The sequence below is a fragment of the Nyctereutes procyonoides genome, unplaced genomic scaffold, assembly GCF_905146905.1.
Source record: "Nyctereutes procyonoides isolate TBG_1078 unplaced genomic scaffold, NYPRO_anot_genome, whole genome shotgun sequence".
Lineage (NCBI taxonomy): Eukaryota > Metazoa > Chordata > Mammalia > Carnivora > Canidae > Nyctereutes > Nyctereutes procyonoides.
In genome coordinates, this window is record NW_026575135.1 from 18,986,517 (window position 1) to 19,011,792 (window position 25,276).

At 50.2% G+C, this 25,276-nt stretch overlaps 1 protein-coding gene across 4 annotated transcripts in view; it reads left to right on the forward strand.

The window, feature by feature from the left end:
* Nucleotides 1-25,276, forward strand: part of CORO2A (coronin 2A) — a 55,154-nt gene that overhangs the window by 11,078 nt on the left and 18,800 nt on the right. For 3 of the 4 annotated variants that reach the window (XM_055302636.1, XM_055302634.1, XM_055302637.1), the window contains exon 2: nt 17,248-17,448. In XM_055302636.1, coding sequence (XP_055158611.1) covers nt 17,248-17,448 — 201 coding nt within the window. Of the gene's footprint in view, nt 1-16,900; nt 17,045-17,247; nt 17,449-25,276 lie in introns of those variants that run through there. The other variant, XM_055302633.1, reaches the window with a different exon arrangement.

The window sequence follows — 25,276 nt, forward strand, 5'->3', positions numbered from 1 at the left end:
GCTTTACTCCTGGGCCACATCTTGGCTTTGAATCCTCAACTCAGAAGCCATGGAAGGTTTTAGAATGGGGGATGCTTCTGTCTCGTGGCCCAAGTGGGACTCAGTTTAGAAGTCAGGTGCAGAGATTACAAGGACAGCCTGGAGGAGGCAAGTAGGATGTGGGAGATGAGGAGGATTAGTGCAGGGGGGAGTAGAGCTGTGGGGATGGGAGCAGGACTTCAGGCATGCCTCAGAAGGCCCAGGATGCATGTCCACAGCTGTTCACCACCACACCAGGCCTGGGCCAGCACAGTGGGGGAGACCACTGGGCTGCAGGGGTTCCAAGGCCTGCAGTATCCAGGGCTGTGGTTGGCAGTCACAGAATCCCCAGGCTTTAGGAGCACCCCAGATCTCACCTGCCCTAATCAGAACCTTCCAGAGCGTGAGGACAGCAGTAATGCCCCTCGGGGGTTACTTCCCAGCTCGCAGATACCAGCAGGACCTCAGGGGTACCCAAACAACAGCCCTCGGGCTGGGATTGATTAGTCCTCATGTTACAGATGAGGAGCCAAGGCTTCAGAGTGAAGCAGAGAGACTCCTGGAACCATGGCCTAGTGACGGCTCCATGTCCTGATAGCACTTGTAACTTTACTGGGATGCACACATGCATGCTACCCACAGCCACCCTCAAAGCTAGCAGGTGACCTCATGGCACAGGGGATATCGCTGCAGAGGGCTGAGACATGCAGGGACCTGGGAACAGCCCAGTGAGGGGCTGGACAGTGGTGGGGACAGAGAAGCAGCTGGTTTTGAGCATCAAGAACTAGAGATTTGTGTTCTCTCTGGGATCTGGCACTGACCCGCCAAGTGCCCTTGGACAAGTTACATCCCTTCCCGAGTCCTTGTTTCCTCACCTGAAAAGTGAGAGCATTAGATTAAATGATCTGTACCAGCCTGTGCACCCTGAAAATCCTGACAGTCTCCCCAGCTTCTGTTCTGGTGGCCTCCAAAGTGAGGTGTGCAAGACACTTGTTGGGGTGTAGGAAAAAATACTAAGAGAAAATCATGCAGCTTTGCTCACGTTTGGCAGGTGCAGACCCACTGTCACCACTCAGGCTGTCAGATGGCCTCATGCCTCACGTCTCCAGAAGTCTCTGGGGAGAAGGGGAAAAGCACTCTGAGAAAGGATGACAAAGGACATCCCCTACTCTTTGTTTTCGGGAGTGTAGTACAATTAATTCAACCCGGTTAATCAGGTTAATCCAGACTAATTAATCCAGATTGGCTTTATGGATTATATTAACCAGTTTGAGCTAATCCTCACAAAATGGGCAAGTGGTTTTAGAGATTCCTATCTGAACTGTGGGTCGTTAGGGGTTCTAATAATACCAGTACGAGGGGACAAGGAACGAACACTTGGGTTTCCAGCATGATCACATCAGCAGCCACAAGACAAGGGGGGAAAAAAAACAATGGCAAGCTAATCAAGTCTGATAAGAAGTCAGCCCAAGATGTTTTTAAATTGCGGAGCGGGTGACGCTATTTGAAATACAGATTTAAAGTCACTCTGGTTAATGATGAATCTCGCCTCGTGGAGATGTATGTTATGCCTCGCAGCCCCTGATGATAGTTACTTGTATAAAACATAAAATATTGACAGGGTGGGACTCATTTTCTTTTTTTCTCTTTGGAAGGAGTAAATGATTAAAAAAAAAAAAAGTCCCCCTGCTCTAACCTCCTGATCCTTTTTTTTTTTTTTTTGAATTTTTTTTTTAATTTTTATTTATTTATGATAGTCACAGAGAGAGAGAGAGAGAGAGGCAGAGACACAGGCAGAGGGAGAAGCAGGCTCCATGCACCGGGAGCCTGACATGGGATTCGATCCCAGGTCTCCAGGATCATGCCCTGGGCCAAAGGCGGGCGCCAAACCGCTGCGCCACCCAGGGATCCCTCCTGATCCTTTTCTATGCAGCTGCCCCTTCTGACAAATCACTGCGTTTGTAATCAAACTTTGCTCAAGTGGGGTGTGATTTCTCCATTTCTCTACCTGTTCCCGGGGCAGTGAAGTCTGGGCCCACAGAGCCCAGCACAGGTGTCAGTCTCCAGCTGGAGACGTGGAAAAATGGAAGGTGAGTCGATGTGCCCCGATTCACCTTTCCCATCGTGGGGCTGAGGCCGTGCTGACCTTTCTAGCATCAAAGGCTTGGGGTCTGCTCCCGACCCTAAGGAGCCCCATCTTTCCCAGCCTAAACCACAGTCTGGAGAAATGCAGCGCACCTTTCAAAGGTCTCAGACTCAGGGGGGTCCAGCTAGGGTGAATGACCCTCCCCACCCCCAGCCTCACAATTGGAAGACTTCTTCCCCAGCCATGCTTGGAATTTGTCCCTCTGAGGGCAGCAGCACAGATAAGGAGGAAATATTTGGTACTGTATCCAGGCACAGGATCAAAGGAAACTTTGTTCCATGTCTTAGAGGACTCTCCCTGGCTGGGATGCCAGAAATCCAGATCCCGTTCCTGGTTCTGCCCTTTATGGATGTCCCTGGACAAGCCGACTCAGTTTCATTTCTGCACCCTCTGAGAGATCTTGGGGTCTGGCCAGTGCTACTACTATTCTAAGAAGTGAGTCTGGGAGCTTTTGGGGGACATGCTCTACTGAGTGGTCTCAGCCCCCATCTGGAGGGTTTGGGTATGACCTGGGCTCCAACGTGGGTGAGAGATGGGGACAGCTTGGAACATTCTGGGGAGGCAACCAAAATGAGAAGAAGGAGACTTAGTCACACAAGAAAGTCCCCCACCTGAGTGGATCGATGGCAGGGGCAGGGGGTCAGGGGCCTCAGATCTCTGAAGGGTTGTGGGGTGGCAGGGGCAGTGGATGCGGTGGTGAGGCTCTAGGGATGAGGGATGGAGGCAGGGCAGGAGGGGAAGTATGGATTTCTGCTCAGTAGAAGGAGGAAGTCTGACAGCTAAGCTGCTCTGTCCCCCAGAAGGAGTGAGCTTCCCACCACTAGACTGGTATAAGCCAAGACCCTCAGACTTTTCAGAGTGGTGTGGAAAGGAGGACAGGAAGCTGGGCTGGATGCCCACCTGGGGCCCTGACCCTGGGCAGTCCTGAAGTATTTGTTCTGGGTTTTTTTGTTTTGTTTTGTTTTGTTTTTTTTGTTTGTTTGTTTGTTTTTTTGTTTTTTTTTTTTTTTGTTTTTTTGCCCCAGATGTAATAAGATCATTTGGGAGAGGGAGTTAGTGTGTCTGGCTGAGAATTAGATTAGATAAGAATTAGAGCTTTAGACTCTAAATCAGCATGAAGGGGTGGGGGAGGGGCGCAAGGCTTTCTCTGTTGCCTTCCCGTTAAGGGAGTTTGGGTGCCTCCCAGCACAGATGATCCCCTCCACCCCTAAATCTTTAGATCTTTAAGTATTGCCTCTTGGAAGATAAAGAAAGGACATGGACACTTTGTGCTTCTGGTTTGATCTCTAAGCCCCGGTTCATCTTATGCATTTTTGCTAAATGTTCATTTCAATCCATTAATATAGTTACATACCGTAGAGCAGTGCCTAGTTCTCAGTGAGTACTCAGTAGAAGTTACTATTATTATTTATTTTGAATTTGCCTTGGATTTGCCATGTACCAGGCAGTGTTCTAAGTGCTTGTCATGTATGAACTCGTTTACTATTTTAGGATGACAAGACCCGAAGCCCGGAGAGGTTGGCTAGCCAGCCCAAGGTGATAAGCCAGAGGGTGTGGTGAAACTGGTGTCTGAGGCCGGCAGGTGGGCCCTGGTTGTGTCTGTAACCTTCTCTGCTGCGTCTCCATGTGGTCACAGATTAAAGAAACAAAGCACATTTGCCTCCGTTCTCCCTTCAGAGCCTCCCTAAAGCCTCAGGAGGCTGGCGCACAGAGGTGCACATTCCCATCGTACAGATGGGGTCTGGGGCCCAGAGATGGACAATGACTTGAGCAGGGTCACACAGCATATGGGGGCCAAGCAGAGTGGAGCCGGGCCCCTGGTCTCAGAACGTCGATGTACCTTCCCTGCATAGAGCAGGGCTCCCAGCTGAGCCCAGTGGGAGTCCATGTGAGCAGACACTGCTCCCAAAGGGGCTGTTCCTTCGCCAGAAGCAGCCAGAGTCTGCTCCACAGAGGGGCAGCAAGCCAGAGGGAAATGGATGGGAGGAGTCATCCCTGTGTCCAGGGAAAGGCCCTCCAGGCCCTCCCAACAGTGCCCGGGAAAGTCGTGAGGGTGCTCACCCCAGGCGCCCCTTCTGTCTGAGGGAGGCGCAGGCAGGGGAGCCCCTGACTAGCCAGGAGTAAAGAAGGCGGAGCAGAAGCAGAGGTGGAGCCTGCCTAAGGGGGCTGTGATGCCTAGGTGCTGCTAGCTCTTTTCTTCCATTTTTACTGTGACAAAATGTGCCTAACATAAAATTTACTACTGTCACCACTTTTAGTTCTGTGCCATGGGGTCCATTCGCACGACTGTACATCCAGCAGCACCATGATTTTGAAATTTTGATCTCACAGTAGCCTGTTCTCTTCTTTAATGCTTTTGCCGACATGTATGAATGAAAGATGTGTGTTCGGGGCTGAAATTATCATGCTTGACAAAAAGGACCACGATGTGTAGAAGCTTCCCCCCTGCCAGGCATTGCTTTGAGTTAACAAACTCATTGAATCCTTACAATTTGCCTGCAGGTTAGGTTCTGTTGTTGACTTCAGTTTACAGATGAGAAAACCGAGGCATAGAAAGGTTTAGTATCTTTCTCCAAATCCCTCACCGGTTACTGCCGCTAACTGAGTTCTCGCTGCGTGCCAGGGTAGCTGCTGTGTTCAGCCTTGGCCCTCTTGCATAGCAACCTGGTAAGTGGTAGGTGCCCATGTGGTTCCAAGATCTGCAGAAGGTGAGTCTGGGTTTATATCTGGGCCTCTGACGCTGAAGCCTGTGTCTTGGCCACCTGGCCTGGACACCTGCCGTGTGGACAGTGAGGCTGGCATCCGAACACCCGCCTGCTTCTCCAGGGCTGGCCTGAGCCCATGTTTATATATTGAGACTGTTTGGGGGATAGAATGGCAAACACCACAGCCCCAAGCGGCCCCGAGTTAGGAAGTGGTTGCGTGCTCCTGGAGCCTTTGGAGGACAGGTTCCTGCCGCCTAGCAGTTGTGTAACCTCGGAAAAGTGACTCCGTTGCTCAGAGCTGAGCGCGGCCCGCCACGTCCGTTAGACGGAGGTAACTCTCCCCACCCCAGGGTGGACGTGAAACCTAAACCGAGCGGGCGACAGGAAGGACTCTGCAAATCATAGAGCGGGCGTGCGGAGTGGTGGCTCAGGGTGGTCCCGAGATCAACTGTACCATCGTCACCTGGGAACTTGTTAGAGATGCAGGTTCTCGGACCCCACTACTGACTTGCTAAATCCGAAAGTGTAGGGTAGGCCCCGCAATCTGGGAGCTAATGAGCCTTGTGGGTGATTCTGGTGCCCACTCAGGTTGAGACCTGGGGTTGGAAAGCTTCCCGCAAAATGTAAATGAGATACTGTCACCAGTCCTGGCAGAGGCTCAGGCTTGGGCCAGAAGGGCCTCTTCAGCCTGGAGCGCTGACATCTTTCCTGTACTCCTCAGCCTCTGCTGGGCCTCCTGCCCTGCCTGGCCCACAGGCCCAGTCTGAACAAATGATTCGGGGTGGGAAGCGGGGGCAGCTCTAGGAGGCTGGAAAGGGGGAGGCAGTAGCCTCACCGTCCTCCGTCCTCCCCGGGGGTCGCTGTTGCAGCCACTAGGTAAAGCATTGATTAAGGCTGAGCATTGTGTCCACCCACGTTCCTGGGGGGGGGGGGGCGCGGGGGAAGCAAGAAGGAGCTGCCCAGAGCCCCCCACCCCAGCCCACCCCGGTGTGCAGGGCTGAGCTGGGAGGTGGAGTGGGAATGCCAGCTGCCCAGAATCAGGCAGGAACCAGGCAGGCAGGCCTCAGTCACATCTGGGGACTCTTAGCACAGGGAGATGGGTTGAGGGAAAAGAGGAAACTCTTTTCTGGTGTGGAACCTCAGCTGCTGAGATGTGCCCAGGAGCCAGGCCTCCCGGCTGCACGGCTCTCTCTAGTTGCCGAGACCTGTGGAGACAGGTCAGCCCTTGGCTCCTGGTCAGCAAAGCCCAGGTCTGCCCCTCTCCCCCTCATCAGGCCCACGCTTTTCCTCCCGAGCCCAGACAAGGAAGGCCTCAGAATCTTCCTCCTCCAGCTCTTCACCGTGCTCCACAGCTCCCCCCTCCAGCCAGCTGGAGCGGGCACAAAACAGAACCCACTTCGCGCCCCTAGTTCTTCCTTGGATACAAGCCCAAAGTTGAGGAAAGAAAATATTTTCTCCGGCCAAGCGTTCTAAGTACCCAATAGCCGGGGCCACCTTGGGGCAGCCCTCACCTGGCCACACCTTTACACACTTTGACATCTTCCCGTGGTCTCAAGAGCCGAGTCCTGAGCCAGCATCAGAGTCTGGGCTGGCACCTAGCCTGCAGGGACCCCACGGCAACCTTGCACTAGCCCAGGCCCCGGCCAGACCCGACCCTCATGGTTCCCTGGATGTGTCTCACTCCCTCCCCCTCCACCATACCCCCCTTCCACCTGCAGGGCCTCCCTTCACGTCACCCTGCAGGCTGGCCTCAAGCAGACCTGCCCCGAGGCTCTCACCCACTCCCAGGATTTCCACCTTCCTGCTGCAGCCTGTTCAGTCCCCTTCGCCCTGAACTGAGCTCGCTGGTTACACGTCCGCCTCTCCCATCAACCTGAGCCCCTGAGGGTCAGCAGCCCCAGCCACGGTCGTCATCCTCACCTGTCCCCCATAAGTGCCCAGCACAGGCTGGGCTCTGGGAGGGCCCCAGTAATGTAGGTTGAAGGCACTCTGGGCCCCAGCTCCCTGCCACAGGGCAAGGTGGAAGCTGATTTGCTGGCCAGAGGTGGGGACCCACAGATGACAGAGTACAGGCCCCCCTGCAGGTGCCCATTCTCAGAAGTGGAGCTGTAGGGCTTCCGGTCGCTGGGGAACGCTGAGCCAAGCACTCTCCCTGTCCAGGGCTCAGGGGCCCTCTAGGTCCAAAGACAAATTCAGAAGCTCTACTGGGGAATGGTTGGTGAGGAGGAAGTGGAACCTCAGATTTTCAGCCTCTCCAAGGTGGTGGCTTTAGAAAGTCCCCAGTGACCCTTGTCTCTTGAAACTCTGAGATAAGGAGATTGTGGGGCAATAAATCTCTGTAAAGTTAGTCTGGGCCTAATTTAGGGGAATAAACAGGAAGAAGCCGTGTTCTGTGTCTCCAGAGGAGCAAGGCCACAAGGGCACCAGCCCTCCGAGGAGTGGGACAGCCGATAGGTAGACAGCTGTGTCATCCTCACGGTTCCAGGTTTTGGTGCGTGTGGGCTGCAGAGCATTCAGTGGACCGTCCTGACAGTTGGGCAAGGTAAGAGTATTACCTGCCTGAGAAAACCTGAGGGGGGATGAGATTTGCCCAAGGTCATGGAGCAAATTGGTGTCAGAATCAGGACTCAGTCACCTGAGCAGCAGGCTTGTCTGCTATGAAAGTGACAGGCCCAGGCAGGGGTGGGTGGGGGTCCTCCTGGTGCCCAGAGAGGGGGTTCAGGTGGCGTGAGTGGAAGCTAGTCCAGGAGCCAGGTGGGTCTCCCCCTGGGTACCTGCCTGTGGGTTCTGACACGAGTGGGCACAGCAGAGGGGAGGACCCGGCAGGCCAATGTGTGGGTGGCTGGATGAATGGACAGAGGGAAGCAGGCAGGAACGTGGGCAGCAGGACCGGAGTGGGGAAGAAAGCAGCCACAGCCGAGCTCTTTCTTGGTCCTAGAGGCTTGCAAGGTGTTTTACAGCCATTATCTCGTTCAATCCTCGGCAAGCCTCTGTGAGGCAGGTATTAGGGTACCCTTTTACAGATGCAGATGCAAGGCCCAGAGACAAGTGGAGGTCCAGGATTTGATCCTGATTCTCCTCTTTCCTTGCCCTGGGCATCCTGCTAGGATTAGAGAGTGCTCCGGGGTCGCTCCCTGGTGGTGGTTCTCTTGGGTCCAGGACCGTGGAGGGAGAGGAGCATCCTAGGAGCCCAGCTAAGTCCTTACCTGGTTTGCTGATTTGCTTGGAGACAGAGAGAAGAGGGCATGAGCAAAGATGACGCACCTGGGAAAACAATGCTTTGAGGGGAGAGCAGATAAACCGCTTTGGCTAAAGGATGAGTTTGTGGAGAGGAGAGACGGCCGGGGGAGTGCCGGGCCCCACAACCCAAGTCCCGCAGAGGGCTTGCCCCTGAGGACAGAGGGGACCTAGGGTGGTGAGTCTTAAGGGAAATGATGGTGTCAGAGAGAGATCAGGAAAGGAGCTCTGGGCTGTGATGGGGGAGAAATGGAGTCTCCCAGAGAAAAGGCTGCCCGGACTTTGCAAGGCTTGAGGGAAGGGGAGAGAACAGTTGGGGGCCATGGTGCAGGGGAAGTCAGGCCGTCTATCACAGGAGGTGCCCTGCCCCTCCTGGGTGCCAGGGACCTGGCTCTGGGCAGCATCAGATGTCAGGAGGAGGCGCTCCCTTGGGCCTAATTTCATCAGGAGGAGAGAGGAATTTCTTGGCTTTGTCTCTGACTCAATCTCTATTTCCTGTGGGCCTGCGGGGAGGCATCTGTGCCAGACCAGAAGGACCGGAGACCTGGAAGAAGGGAGATGGGGGCAGAGAAGAGGGCCCACGGCAGAGAAAACCTGGAGACAGGGCTGTTTTTACTTGCTGGCTGCAGGTGCCTCTGCCCCCACTGCTGATATGGCCTGGGCATTGGAGGCCTGGGGGAGGGTTGCCCTGAGGCTGTGTCCCTGCTCTCCTGCTGGGCTGTGCTAGTAGAGGAAACCAAAGGGCTTCCCCAGTCTTGCCCACCACCACACCTACTCACACCCTGGCCCTGCAAGAGCGTCAGTCCCCTCATCACAGGGCTGAGCTAGGCAGCCAGCTTCTACCCCAAGGGCCCCCCACAGAGATGCACACATACAACCTTCGGATTCTTCTTGACCAAGAGGGATTATTGGTTAGCGTTTCATGGATGCTTGTCTGTTCCCTCCATCGACGTGATGAGCACCAGGGGTCAGAATTCTGTGCCCAGTGGGCTGCTTTGCACTTCCTGATTTGGGATTTTTACTCAGACCTCCAAAATGTTGGGCCCTCAACACATACCTGTCACATACTAAATCAAATTTTAGCGTCCTGTAAACGTTGGGACCACGACAATCTTAACAGCAAGTAAGTGTGCACCCGGCATCATTCCACATGCCGTGTGGATTATCTTATTTGATTGTCCAGGCAGCTCCGTGAGGGAGCAGAGACCCAGGACTCAACCGCTTGGCTTCAAATGCCAGCTCACCTGCCTTACAAGTGATGATTTTGAACAAGTTGCTTAACCTCTCTGGGCCCCCGTTTTCTCATCTGTAAAAAGGAGGTGATAATAGTATTTTAGGGATTATTGTGAGGATTGAGTTAGTACATGGAGCATACTTCATACATTAGTTAGCTGTTAGTTGTTACTATGCCCAATTTTTCTGGTGAAGAAATAGACACATTAAGTAACCTGCCCAAGGGCGCTTGGGTGGCCCAGTCGGTTGGGCATCTGCCTTAGGCTCAGGTCATGATCCCGGGGGTCCTGAGATCAAGCCCCATGTTGGGCTCCCTGCTCAGCAGAGAGCCTGCTTCTCTCTCTCTCCTCCTTGTTCATGCTCCCTCTCTCTTTCTCTCTATTTCTCTCTCTCTCTCTCTCTCTCTCTTAAATAAATAAATAAAATCTTAAAAAAAAAATAGCCTGCCCAAAGTCACACAGGTGTGGTGGACATACTCTGTAATTATGCTGTTAATTGGGTACCCAGTAGCCACATGTGGCTGCTGGGTACCCAATAGCTACTGAGCACTTGGAATGTTGCTAATGTGATGGAGGAGCTGCATTGTACATTTTATTTCCTTTTACTTCATTCGGACTTTGATTTAGAAGCCACAGGACCCCATGTCAGACTGAGCTGGGGCGGGGGTCCCACACCCAGTGATCTGATGTAACTGATTCTCATGGGTGTTTGGAGTCGCACCCCACAGTCTGTGCTTCAGCGGTCTGGGATCATGCCATCTCCTGCCATCCTGTTCTCAGCCATTTCCCTGAGAGGTGTAAACACACGGAGAGCAGTGACTGAACTACTCCTGCCCTGCCCCTGCACCCGGGTCCCAACACAGGGCCTGGTCTAGGATAAGCACTAAGCCCATAGCGGATGGAGCTTGCTGATTGAATTAAGCCAGATCCACCTCCCTTTACAAACCTGGTATTCTTCTGTTTCGAAACGTTCTATGCTCTGGTTCGTGATGTGAGGCTTTTTAGGAAGTCAATTCTAGAGCAAGTTGCCAGAGTCAAGGTTACAAGTGACTTAGAATCGTTATGTGTAAATCGGGTAACAGTTTTCAGGAGACCTCTGTGGTTGGTGGGGTGCCCAACTTGTCCCTATTTGTCTGGGACTTTATTTTAGCCCTGGAAATCCTGCCCCCTCGCCACTTCCCTTCCCACATGCCAGGCAAACCAGGACAGATGGTCCCCTGCTTCTGTGGAGAGTGAAGAGGCCTCTTCTTGCTCTTCATCTTGCTTCTTCTTGAAGGAGGGAATAAAACTAAGCCAGTGGGGTGAGACCCTGAGGCCCAGGTCCCTGCGTATCACCGTGTCACTCCAGACACGGTGGAAGGCAAAAATAGTCACTTAGTGCCAAGAAGTGGCAAGTAAACCAGGGCCTGGCCTCACCTGAGCAGAAAGGACTGTGGATAAAATTCTCATTAGCAGGAAGTCGCTAAGACCGGTGGTTCCTTCTTTCTGCCTGATGAGAAAGGAAGCCTCCATGGGAATGGCTAGTTAAGCAGAGACCTGCGTCTTGACAGCAGGAGGCCTGGACCTCACTTGGGCTTTGCTTTCTGAGCCAGATAGCTGCCTCCTTCTGGGGCGGATCAGAGGTCCTGATAAGGATTCAGGACGAAAGAGAAAGAAACTTTCCTGTCAAGTTTGAAGCCCAAGATCAGGATCAGGATAAGCGCTAAGATGGATAATAGTTGGTCAAGGACTGGAGTCAAGGTGAGGGACCCACCCATAATTAGGTGTTTGTCATGTTAGCTCCTCCTCTGTGTGGTTCGCCTTCAGAGTGTTCTTGTATGGTCGTCTTTTTTCTAGGAAACTGTGGTTCTGATTCCCTTCTATTAACTGCATTGACCAAAGTGAGGAGGTGTAGACCTTCTCCCGAGGCACGTATGGGGGCAATTCACTGGCCACGAGGTCAGGTTTTAAGAGAACAAATAAAATATAACAGCCAGTATTAGATGAGGAACTACAGACTCGTACCCGCAGCACCAGACCCCTACCCGTCCCTGACGTCTCATACCAAATTAGGTAATATCATGCTTCCCCTGAGGCCAGGAACAGGCAATTAATGAATAATCTATTATGCTGGTTTATACCACACCCAGTTTGGGTTTGGTTTTCATTCACCCCGCAGCTAAACCTTGTCCTGCAATGATGCAGGGCTGGGCTGGAAGACAGGCTTTGGGGGCATGCAGGAAAGTCTCTGTGTCTGTGTGTATCTCTCTTTCTCTCCCTCAGACAGACACACACACACACACACACACACACACACACACACCCCAGAGAGAAACACATAGCAGGAAGAGGGGCCTCTAGGTCAACCCATGGCTTCTGCTCCCCACCTCCCTTGCTCCTGTTAATATGATCTTGGTCAAGTCACTTCCCTGGCATCTCAGTTTTGCCCTCATCAAATGGCGACAACAACAATCTCCACCTACCCAGCAGGGGAGCTGGAAGGGATGGGACAGCCATTCTACCGTCAGGCATTAAGAAATAAACTCAGTGCAACATTAAACCCAGAGATGACTAAATCTTTGGGGAGGGTGGGGAGCTTGCAGCCCACAAAGCCTAATCCCATGGCATCAGGCCCACTAAACACGCATGGGAGAGCAGCCATAGAAGCCATGCCACCCCCTACTTCGTGCCCCAGCGGGCTGACGTGCCGCGCCTCAGAACGCACGCTGTGACTTTGATGTGGGCCCAGCTGGATGGCACCGGGCAGGATAGGACTGCTGGCGTGGGATAAACCTGGCCCAGATCGGTCGTTCTGGCCCAGCCCATGGGCGAGGGCCCTCACCATGCCAAGGCCCCGCTGCAGACTGTAGTTCCAGGCAAGTGCCTGCTTGTGGGAGAAACAAAGCTCCTGTTCTCTGAAACGCTGACTCCTTAAGCTCATGCATGCACGGATACACACGTGCACGCACAGATGCACACAGGGGTGCATGCACACCCACAGGAGTACACGGGCCCAGATGATGATTGCAGTGCTCATGCAAAGACTTGCACACAGAGTGCACACAACATTTGCACAAACTTCACCCACATATATGTGTGCATACTCCTTTACCACATACAGAGGGAGAAACGGCCTGCCTGGCTTGGCCCTATTCCCCACTCCTGTAAATTTGCTTCCTCAGCAACAGATCTGGAAGAACTTTGGCAGGGGAGATAAGATACTGGGGCAGGGTAGGGTGGGGCCGAGTGAGGAGTGGAGTTGGGGGCAAGAGGACAGAAGGTCACTGAGACAGTTTTCGTTTTCTGTCACTTTTATGCAACTGTTGGCCTCATCGGTGGAGGCCAACAGCCTCCACCCTCTTTCTTTATATATATATATATATATATATTTGTTTATTTGAGAGAGAGAGAGCGCACAAGCCGGGGGAGGGGCAGAGGCAAAAGCAGACTCCCCACTAATCAGGGAGCCCGATGTGGGACTCGATCCCAGAACCCTGAGATCATGACCTGAGCCAAAGAGAGACACTTCATCGACTGAGCCTCCCAGGCGCCCCAGACAGCCCTCTCTCTGGAAGGTGTCCACTTCGTTTCCTGAGCCTCGTTTTACTTTTCTGTAAAGTAGAGGTGATAGTGGTCATGATGCCTCCCTTTAGGGCTTAGGTGAGATGGAGCGTGTGCTGGGTGTGAACGAGGCTTCACCATGGTTGTCACCTGCGAGAACCTGGAGCTGGAGGCCCTGGAGGCAGGGCTGGGCTCAACCCCCAGCTCCACAGCCCCACAGCTCACTGGCTGTGTGACCTCGGGTGGGTAGCTTCGCTTCTCTGCCTCAAGCCCCCCCGTCTGTAACAGGGAGCAAAGTAGCCCCCACCAGGTAAGTTGATATAGGGCAAGCACTGACAAGGGCACCTGGCACATAGCAAGCCCCCCAAAACTGTGAGCTGTTATTGGCATGGAGTGACTGAGCTGAAGGAGTCACCAACCAGGCTTCCGGGGGCCTCCTGACCCTGACCCCGGGCTGAGAGCCACCCGTCAGGTGTGGGGTCAGGCCCCAGGCCATGAAGGGAGAAAGCACGGGGGGGGGGGGGGTGTGTGTGGCCGGAGTGGCCAGGAGTGTTGATGCTGCTCGGGTCATGCTGGTCTCTGCAGCCACGACCTGCCCTCTTACCCCACGGCCCACGGCACTTGACACAGACACTGGCTTTTCCCCCTCCTTGGCGTCTCTCTGCCTCGTCCCCCTTCCCCTCTCCCCTCTGCCCTCCTTCCCCCAGGTGATTCTCACCTCTCACCTGTTCTGTGCAGTCTTGCTCTTGGCAATCAAGGGACTCCACCTAAAAGTGAGCTCCGGGTGGTTCGGCGGTTTGGTGCCTGCCTTTGGCCCAGGGCGCGATCCTGGAGTCCTGGGATCGAGTCCCACGTCGGGCTCCCAGCATGGAGCCTGCTTCTCCCTCCTCCTGTGTCTCTGCCTCTTTCTCTCTCCCTCTCTCTCTCTGTGTGTCTATCATAAATAAAAATAAATAAATCTTTAAAAAAAATAAAAAAATAAAAGTGAGCTCGGTTTTAATCCCTGCAACAGCTCCCTGTTGCCCTCAGCGTTTGAAGTTCTTTCACCCGGCTCCCGGTTGGTCTGGGTCCTGCCTCCCTGCCCACTCACCCCCATGCTCCTGTGCTCCAGCCATTGCCCGTCTGCCGGTTGCGGCTGCACCGGGCAGTGTGTCAGTCAGGATGGATAGGCTATCCTCTGTGACAAACAGCCCCACTTGCTCAGCGGTTTGCTCTGCAAGTTTATTTCCCTGTCCATCGTGTCGGGAGGGGAGGTCCTCTGTTCCACACCATCTCTTGGAGGCCCGGGATGATGCAAGCCCCATCATCCAGAACACGTGGCCTTCTCATCCCTTTGGCCACGGATGAGAGTTCTGGAGGGTCACAGGCAGGGCTTACATGCTTCAGCCCGGAAGGGGCACACATCGTGGCTGCCCCTGATCCTTTGGCTAGAGCTCATACTGGGGCTGCCCAAAGGCAAGGAGGCTGGAACATGAGGGGAGCCATGGAATGTCTGATGGGCATCACCACTGCCCACAGACAGGTGCGCCACCCCCCCACACACACCATTGCCGCTGCTGAAAGTGAGGCAGAGCTGGGGGGCCCTGGGGCTGAGCCTGCTGACTTGCCCCCTCCTTTCCTACCTCAGCCCCAGCCCAAGGCAGCTCCTCACCTGCCATCTAATTACCAAGACCCTAGGACCTCTTGGTCTTTGCTGTTTTTTTCTAAGACCCCCGCCCCCAGACCCATTTCCCTCGGGACCCAGAGTAAAGAAAAGATGGGCAGCTCACTAGCAAGTGATGGCTTGTATCTTACACACAATGACTAAATCCCCTTTGTGATTCTGTTTCCCTTATTGAACTGGCCACTAGGAAGCTCAGACCCAAGTCTAGGTGCACCTCCACTGTGTGGAGGGCCTGACAGCACACATTCAGTAGCTTAGTCCCCCCACCCCCTGGAATATCAGAGGATCTCTTTGTTCCCGCATTTTCTCTCTGACCCCATTTCCTCACCATGCCTTTCCCATTTGCTTCTATCTTGTGTGCTCTCCATTTCTGTAAGGCTTCTTATATCCTTTCTGGGATCAGATGGACATTAATTAGTCAGTCTGTCCCTACATTTGTGCCACTTCCTGTAGCTCTGGCAAATGCAGCTCCCAAAAGGTGAATTGAAACATCTGAGCTTCGGGGATCCCTGGGTGGCGCAGCAGTTTAGCGCCTGCCTTTGGCCCAGGGCGCGATCCTGGAGACCTGGGATCGAATCCCACGTCGGGCTCCCGGTGCATGGAGCCTGCTTCTCCCTCTGCCTATGTCTCTGCCTCTCTCTCTCTCTCTCACTGTGTGCCTATCATAAATAAATAAAATAAAATAAATTTTTAAAAAAAAAGAAACATCTGAGCTTCATGGGACAGACCTGTCCCAGGAGGCTGGTGGGTTTCTTGTAGAGGGTTTGGCTCCTGGGTCGGACCCTGATCACTGTGACCTCTTGAGGTCAACAGTCTAATCTTGTGACTTTGAACTGAGCACAAAGCAAGTGCCTTCTTTATCCTGACGCTGTGGGTGCCCAGCCCAACATGCCTGCCCTTGGGAAATTCCTAGGGACTGGGGTGGGCAGAGCTCTGTGCCAGGCACTTCCAGAGCAGAGCCCCAGGCCTTTCTCTGAAGAAGCTGCAAGCAGGTTCCTGACCAGACTCGGGAATCAGAGGCATCAGCTGGGTCAGGGGCCTGAGGGCAGGGAGGGGACACGGCTGGTGAGGGCAGAGGGAGGAGAGGAGAGAGCACTGCTACTTGAAGTGTCAGGAAAGACTCTGGAGGAGGGGCCTGGGAGCTGGAGAAGGGAGGGTTTGCACTTGTGGAGATAGATGCAGGGATTATGGGGCTGGGAAGGGCAGGCCAAGCAGAGGGGAAGGCAAGGGCGAAGGCCCAGAGGACTGGAAATCCAAGAGCAGGTACCAGAGAAGCTAGAAGCTTCTTGATCTGGAAAGTACATTTTAAAAGATGAGCAAGAAAAGGTGAATCTTGGAATATTAGGGGGGGGACCCCACTGGAAGGCCTTGAATCCAGGCTGGGTTTGCCCTTGCTCCTACAGGGCAGCAGTGAATCAAGAGTGTCCCAAGGTGACCTCGGGTGTGTGTTTGGGTGTGGGGTGAAGAATACAGCCAGGCTTGGTGTCCAGAAGATCTCTCTGGCCTAGATGAGGAGCATGGATGGGCAGGCCCGATAGGGTCAGAGGCCAGGATCAGGGTTTTGACCTGGGCAGCAACAGGGCTGAGAAGCCACATGGTATCATGTGTTTGACCACTCATAGGGTGAAGATCCTCTTCTACCATTTATGATCTAGCCCTGCCTTCCCTCCAGCTTGTGTTCTCTTCACTCACATCATCGCGTTTACATAAATATATGGGTATATATATATATTTTTTTCTTTTTAACATCTTCTTGCTAATCTAACTAAACCACATGTAATTTCCCAAACATTCCACATTTGCTTCTCTCTCAGGGCCTTTGCTCAGGCTGTTCCATCTGCCCGGGACATCTTCCCCCCACCTTACCTTTGTCCTGCCAACATGGCCAACTCCTACTCATCCTTCCAATTATAGCTCACATGTCACTTCCTCTGGGAAGCCCTCCCCGACTGCCATGTACAAACCTTTATTATTATCTATAATACCCTGGGTCCCAGGGGCCCACCTTCCCCTAGTGGCCTCACTCATAGGACTCTTCACTCCTGTAAGGCTGGGCTCATGCTTATGCTCTCCAAACCCCTGGTGCCAGGCACAGGCCCTAGTCATACAGTGATGCTCAGTAAACAGAGTGAACAAATGCTGGACTGAATAAGGAGCTAGGGAAGCTCGAGATGCCTGGATGATAATAGTGGTAGTAATTATGACTGTAGATCAAGGGACCTATAATTTAGTCCTCATGACAAGTCTATGAAACAGAAGATTTTGTGATCCCCATTTTACAGATGAGAAAACTGAGGCTTCAGAACTTAAGTCACTTGCCCACCCAGCCAGTAAGAGGCAGAGCTGGAACTGGAGCCCAGCCAGACAGGCTGGCTCCAGAGGACACAGTGTGACCCACATAGCTGGGCTGAGTGGGGTGGGCAGATAGGGAGGAGATGTGAGTTCTTCTCTCTGGTGTTTGTGCCTTTTGTGTTGAATACTTGAAGGGATGACAAGCAAACAGGTCAGTGATGATCCTGCACTCTCTCGCCAGATCCATAGAAGGAGCCACAATTACAGCCTGTTTGTTGGGGTGTCCTTGATAGTGCACCATGCATATAGAACCGACCGCTGCCCTGGTCCTGCCCCCTCGAGGTGAGCTCCCCGAGGGTCCCGCTATCAGGCCAGGGAATCTCATGCCCCTCTTGTCCTGTTTGTTTCCCGCAGATGTCATGGCATCCCCAGTACCGGAGCTCCAAGTTCCGCCACGTCTTTGGCAAACCAGCCAGCAAGGAGAACTGCTACGACTCGGTGCCCATCACCCACAGCGTCCAGGACAATCACTTCTGCGCTGTGAACCCCTATTTCATTGCAGTGGTGACTGAGTGCTCCTGCGGAGGGGCCTTCTTCGTCATTCCCCTGCATCAGGTAAGGAGTTCATGCCCCTACTGAGCCTCAACACCCCAAACAACCCTCTGGAGGCCGCGCCAGAAAGAGGGGGAGTAGAAGCAGCCTGGGTGTCTGGTCTCACATGTGGCTTCACATCCCATCCCTGCCTCTTACTAGCCATGTGACCTTGAGTCCTTTCACTTCTTTGAGCCTTGGTTTCCTCATTGGGAAAAAACAAATACCTATCCTGGGATTTCTGCTTCTAGCAGTTGCCTAGCTACTCCTAAGACCTCCCCTCCATCCCACTGCAAAATAACTCACTCCTGAATAAAATATAATTGGTAATGCATTGCTGGGCTCGAAAGGCATTGGGGACATCACCAAAGCGACCTGCCCGCCCCAACAAAAAGAAACAAATCTGGAGCCAAAAATCTGACTGGGGAGACGGAAGCAGTGAGCAAGCAGAAGGAAGCAACTTGTCCTGCAGGCAGTTGTTAACAGTATAGGTTAGACCATATGCATTTGCTGATATTTAACAGTTTTGGGGGTGCCTGCGTGGCTCAGTCAGTTAAGCATCTGCCTTCGGCTCAGGTCATGATCCCAGAGTCCTGGGATCAAGCCCTACTTCAGGCTCCCTGCTCAGGGCCAGGGAGTCTGCTTCTCTGTCTCCCTCTGCTGTTCCCCCAGCTTGTGCCCTCTTTCTCTGTCAGAGAAATAAATTAAATCTTTAAAAAAAAAAAGTTTTTTAACCCAAAAGTGGTAGTTTCATATAGCCTAACCTAAGAGCAGACCTTTTCAGGATACCAAGCCTGAGTTGGCTCAAAGCAGAACCTCCAAAGGGGCTCAAGGGATCCCAGCTGGTAGCACCTCTAGTTCATAGCAGAGGCAGATGGGAAGTTTCTCCAGAGGAAAGCATCCCCCATGTGGACAGGACTCCCACAGAGTAAGATCAGGGAAATTCATAATCTGAGATCACCAGGCATGTGAGCTCCCATGAATAAGAGTCAGCTGAAACAACAAACAGCAGACTTAGCCATGCCCCCCCCCCCCCCCCCGCCGCTGCTCCAACAAAGGACTTCGGAAGATCATAATACAAAATGGAATTTCAGAGACTAGGTTTTCTGATCCGAATGAAATTGAATTAGAAAGCAATAGCAAAAGCTAAATTTTAAGCTCTCATTCAGGAGTATCTCAGCGGTAGACTGCAATAAGATAGCAACACAACCACCAGATTGGCAAAAATGGAAAGATCTAACCATGTAAGTGGTGGTGAGGATACAGAGCAATGTAAACTCTCAGGCACTTCTGGTGACGAGGTAAACTGCCTCACGTGTTTTGGAACAAACTGTGACAGTTTAGAGGAACATACACATACCCCATGACCCAGAGATCCCACTACTAGGTATAGTCCACACAATGCAATGTGTTTATGTGCACCAGAACACAAATACAACAATGTGCATAGGAGTGTTGTTCATATTGTAAAACTGAAAAAACTCAAATGTCCAAGAATTACATAAATCAATTATGATATGCCCATACTATTGAATATATATAACCATGAAAAGGAACAAAGTATATATACATACATACCACAACACAGATGACTCTTTTTTTAAAGATGTATTTATTTATTTGAGAGAGAGCGAGAGAAAGGGGAGGGGCAGAGGGAGAGGGAGAGAGAATTTCAAGCAGACTCCCTGCTGAGTGTGGAGCCCCATGTGGGGCTTGATCTCATGATGCTGAGATCATGACCTGAGCAGAAACCAAAAGTCAGATGCTCAACCAACTGCATACCCAGGCGCCCTAACATGGATGAGTCTTAATGACAATTTTGAGGGAAAGATACCAAACAAATGACAAACTATCATTCACCTAAAGATAGATACAGACTACATTGAGCTCTACCTTAAGGGATGTATAAATAAGTAGAAAAATTTTAAGGAAGAGCAAGTGAGGGACTACCAGGAGAACCAGGATGATTATCGCCCCCTGAGGTAGGGGGAGAAGTTATGATTGGAAAGTGTCCCATGGTGGGGGGGGGGTCTCCTTTGTGTTGGTAATAGTTCATGTCTTAACCTGAGAGGGTGGCAGATATATGGGTAATTTATTTTCTAGCAATTCATTTAGCCAAACACTTACATTTTATGCCCTTTTTTTATATGCCACATTTCATACAAACACATATAAAGATGATGCAACGTTTATGTGGTTTTACAGGCAGTTTCTATATAACTTCCAAGGAACTGATTATTTCAGTCTTTTGCAAACATTTCTAGAGAATAGGAAAAGAGGGACTGTTCCCCTCCTCATTCTAAAAGCCAATGTAACCTTGATTGCAAAACCAGATGAGGACAGAGCAAGAAAGGAAAATGACAGTCTCAAGATGTATACAAAATGGCTAGCAAACTGAATCTAGCAGTGAATTTTTTTAAAAAGATATATTCTGACCAAGTTGGATTTATTCCAGAAATTCAGAAGAGCTTAATATTAATAAATCTATAAATGTAAATCATTATAGTATCAAATGAAAGGAGAAGACCATATGGTCATCTTTGTTAATACAGGAAAAGGCATTTGATAAAGCTCAATACCCATTCATGATACAAATTCTTAGCAAACTCAGAAAAGAGAATTTCACTAACCTAAGAAACAGAAGTTTTAAAACCTTTTATTTAGATTCACCCATTGTTAACATTCTGCTAGATTTTCTTTTTATCTCTTGTATGTCTTTCTCTCCATATGTGTATGTGCTGAAATTTTGTTTCTGATCCAGAATCCAACTCCAGATCATTCATTATATTTAGTTGTCAAATCTCCTAGTCTATTTCATGATACGGACGTTTTTTAAGTGGGTAAAGAAAAGATATTTTGTAGAACATTTTAAAATTTGGATTTTTTATTTTTTTTCTCATGATTAGGTGCATATTATACGTTTTGGGCAAGAATGTTAAACAAACGATGTTGTACCTTCAGCTCATTATATCATGTGACACATATTGTCACTTTGTCCCGTTATTGGTAATATTGGTGATATTTGATCTCTTTGTTAATATGGTGCAAACATTCATAAAGATGGAATGTTAGAAATAGCCCTTCAAAATCAGCAATGAATTCAAGGTCATGGACTGTACCATAGGGCTGAAAAATAAGTTAAAGGTATAAGGATTGAAAAGGAAGACATAAAACCACTCTTATTTATAGATATGACTGCCTACATAGAAGCCCAAAAGAACATGTGGTCAAGTTATTTCAAAAATAATAAGGGACTTTGAAAGGTGGCTGGATAAAAAAAAAAAATCAGAATACAAAAATTAATTGCATTTTTATATACCTAACACTAGAATATGTAAACATTTTGCAGTGGAATAAAACAAGATTGGAGATATAGGAATAAACAAGGCTTAAAAGGAGAAAATTACAGAGCATTATTGAAAGACCAATGTTAAAGATGACCTAAGAAAATGGAAATATGTACCATGTTCATGAATAGCCTTTCTCCCTCTCCCAAATCTCCACAATATTCTCCTTTTTAGGATATATTCCACAGCATATTCCTTTCTTAGGATACCATCCATACCCTAATTACTTTGCATTAGAGTTATTTATGTTCTTCTGCTAGTAGCTCTTTTTTGTTTTTTCTTAAAGATTTTATTTATTTATTCATGAGAAACACAGAGAGAGAAAGGCAGAGATGTAGGCAGAGGGAGAAGCAGGTTCCCCGTGGGGAGCCCGATGCAGAACTTCATCCCATCCCAGGACTCCAGGATCATGACCCGAGCCAAAGGTAGACATTCAACCACTGAGCCACTCTGCTAGTACCTTCCAGTGTACTTGGAATAGTTGGGGGTGGGGAAGAAAACTGGTACTTTATTTACCTGTATATCGATAACATTTTGGGCATGTAATTGGTGCTCATAAATTTTCATTGACTGAACATATTACCCAATGATTGTTCATTCACATGAATAAGGAGAGCATCATTGGCAAAGGGAATGGCACCAGCAAAGCCTGCAGGTGAGACTGTGCATATGCCCAGACAGTAGTGCAGAGAACAATCTGGCCAGAACAGATGAACACTCTGTGTTGAAGGGGGGAAGGAAGGGAAATGCTCTGGGGAAATGGATTGGGGCCAGATGAGAAGGGCCTTGAATGCCAGGGTAAGATGTATAAACTATTCTAGAGCTGAATTTTTTCAGGTTGGGGAGGGACAAATGCAAAATGGGACTTATGGAAAGACTTGAGGGTCAGAGCTCAAAGGTCCCCTAGAGATGACCCATTTGGCTTTTTGTTTCTCCTAAGCTTTGGGTACATTTAAAAGATTCTATCCACTGAACAGACAATATTCTTAATTAATTAAATAATTAATGGATTTTTCAGATTTGTATTACTCAGCCTCTTTCAGAATTGTCACAGTTTCTAACTCAATCAACTACCAGGTATAAATAGTTACTAACAAATGATTTAAGAAAATAAGTTGCTTTGATATGATGGAGTATGGACCTGGGTGGGGAGAGTGGACTTAGTTTAGAAAGACAGGATGATCGGAGAAGGCCTTCCTGAGGAGGCAACATTTGATGATTGAAGCTCTAGAGGCAGAGTGTAATAGCAAGTACAAAGGCCCTGAGGTGAGAATGGCTTCAGTGTGGGCCCTGGGTTTGGTGTGTTTGAGACACAAATTGATACAAATTGTCATCAGGGCAAGAGACATGGGAGGTAAGGTCAGAAGAGGGGGCAGGGCTGGGACTGGAAAAGTCTTGGAGGTCAGGTCAGGAGTCTGACTCGGAATATTCTGAGTCCAGTGGGAAGCCTGCACAGTCACACTGTACAGCCTGATCCTAGGTAAAATGTGTGATTCTCCTTGGGCTTTTTGAAATATCATAAACAGCTCAAGGGCACCTGTTAATTGCTACCACCACAGACTCCCACGAATCCAAGCACAACCAGAGCTGGAAGCCACTAATCAGAGCTCAACCTGAGTGTCAGAACACAGATTCTGACTCAGTGGGTCAGAAGTGGGGCTGTGGAGCTTGCATTGCAGCAAGCTCCAGAGTTGCCGAATAAAACACGATTCCCAGTTAAACCTGAATATCAAATAAGCACCAAATAACTTTTTTTCCGCTTAGTTTTTCTTTGTCATGAAACTTTTTTGTTTTGAGATCATTGTAGATTCACATGCAATTGTACATTGTAAGAAATAACACACAGAGATTCTGTGTACCCTTCACCCAGTTCCCCCCAGCGGTAACATCTTGCACGACTAGGGTACAGGACCAAAACTAGGATATTGGCATAGGTTCAGTCTAGATGCAGAACATTGCCACCACCCCAAAGATCCCTCGTGCTGCTCTAGCCACTTCCCTCCACCTCCACCCTCTCCATAACCCCTGACAACCACTAATCTCTCTTTTTCTATTCTTGTACCATTTTTTTAAAAAGATTTTATTCATTTATTTGACAGGGAGAGAGAGAGAGTGAGAGAGAGCATGCACACAGCAGGAGAAGTAACAGAGGGAGAGGGAGAAACAGGTTCCCTGCTGAGCAAGGAGCCCCATGCAGGACTCAATCCCAGAACCCTGAGATCATGACCTGAGCCAAAGGCAGAGGCTTAACCCTCTGAGCCACCCAGGGGCCCCTATCCTTGTGCCATTTTAAGAATGTCACATAAATGGAACCATTTGGGGCTTGACTTTTGTCACTCAGCATAACTCCCTGGAAATCTCTCCAGCTTGTTACGTGGATCAATAGCTCATTCTTGTTTTATTATCGCTGAGTAGTATTGTGTGGTTTGGAGGCACACCATCCGTTTAACCGGTCACCCACTGAAAGCCAAAACGTGATTGGTTCCAGTTTGGGGCTATTAGGAATAAAGCTGCTATACACATTTACGGATAAGTTTCTGTGTGAACGGAAGTAAGTCTCCGTTTCTCTGGGTAAATGCCCATGAGTGCAAATCACTGAATCCTAAAGGAGTTTTACATGTTTAGTTTCATAAGAAACACCCAAGCTATTTTTTAGTATAAGTAAAATATTGCATGGAGTGTACTTACACTGAAAAAATTATTTGTCATTTATCTGAAATTCACACATCCTGTATCTTTATTCATCAATTTCTGGCATTCCTACTCTCAGGTGATGCTGATGCTGCTGGTTTGCAAAATGCGTTTTCAGTAGCGAGGCTCTAATCCGTTTTTTGTTTGTTTGTTTGTTTTGTAATTAATAAAAGGATTTCAAACACAAAAGCAGATAAAAACAATACTCTGAACTCTTTTTATACCCAGATTCTAGAATTTCCAAGGCTTTGCCACTCTTGCCTCATCCATCCTTTTTTTTCCTCTGAAGTATTTTTAAAAGATTTTATTTATTTATTATTATTTATTTATTTATTTATTTATAGCATGTGAGAGCAGGTGGGGAGGGGCAGAGGGAGAGGAGAGAACCTCAAAAGCAGATGCCACGTGGAGCAGGACATGGGGCTCGTGGGGCTCGATCCCATGATCCCATGACCCTGGGATCACCACCTGAAATCAAGAGTCAGGTGCTCCACAGACTGAGCCACCCAGGCATCCCTTCCTAAAGTATTTTAAAGCAAATCCTGGACATTTTGTCTTTTTACCCCCATAAACTTCAGTGTGCAATTCTAAAAACTTGGGACATTTTCTGATACAACCGCAAGGCCAGGATGGCAACACTGGCAGTAGCTTCTGTGTCACCTGTTTCCCACCAAATGCAGGTGGAAATATCCCTGATTGCCTCATAAATGCCTCTTTATACTTGGTTCTTTTGCATCGGGGTCCAGAAAGGAGCACACATTGCATTTGGTTGATATTTTCTTGGGTAACCCCCACAGTGCACTGCAGTGGGCCACTTCCCAGCAGACAGGCCTGCCGGGCCCTTTCTCGTGTGGCAACCTGGGAAGGTGCTTATGCCATGCCTTCCTTAGCTCCTTCTGTAGGAAGGATTGTCCCATCCTGCAGGTAAGGCTGCTGAGGCTCAGGGAGACGACTTCCCAAAGGATCCCGAGCCCTGAGGGTGAGGACCAGAATGTGGCCCAGACCTGGGTGTGGCCATGGGGCCTCACTCTTGTTTCACTGACCTGCTTGTGGCTTCTTGGTTTGGGCTCTGGTTTAGAGGGGTTCCCTGTGGGCTACCAGGGATTACATCCCAGACAAGCACAGAAAGGTATCAATAAGTTATTGCCCCCAGAAGGAAGGGAGGGACAAACTGGCTAATTATTTAATGGAATGTATATAGGAGCCTCAGTGTCGGAAAGTGCCTGGCCTCACACAGTGTCCTGGAAGTTCTCAGAAGGCCCAGGCTGGGGGCACCTGGGTGGCTCACTGGGATTGAGTCCTGCATCGGGCTCCCTGCAGGGAGTCTGCTTCTCTCTCTGCCTGTGTGTCTCTGCCTCTCTGTTTCTCTCATGAATAAATAAATAAATAAAATCTTTAAAAAAAAAAAAAAAAGGAAGGGCCAGGCTGCCTTAGGTGCTAGGTGACTCTGCAGGCAGCTTCCTTCTTCTCACTGTGACCCAGGGCGGCCTGTTTGGAGGGAGGCTCCTGCAGCCTGGGCAATAAGGGCTGTGCTCAGGGAACAAAAGAAGCAACCGCAGGAAGGCAGGAAGGTTTGGAGTTGGGCTCACCTGGAGCCTGGGGCCCCGCCTGCAGCAGAACCACCCTTGGGGGGTGCACAGGGTGGACTTTGCTGTGAGGTGTGGAGGTTGGGGAGAGATGAACGTCAGGGGAGACAGAGCCCTGGGGATGCCCCTGGGGAGTGGACCAGGTTGGAGGGGACCAGGCCGACACTGTGGCCTCCAGGAGCCTGCAGAAGAGTCACCAGAGACCCAGACTGAGTATCTCAAGTCTGT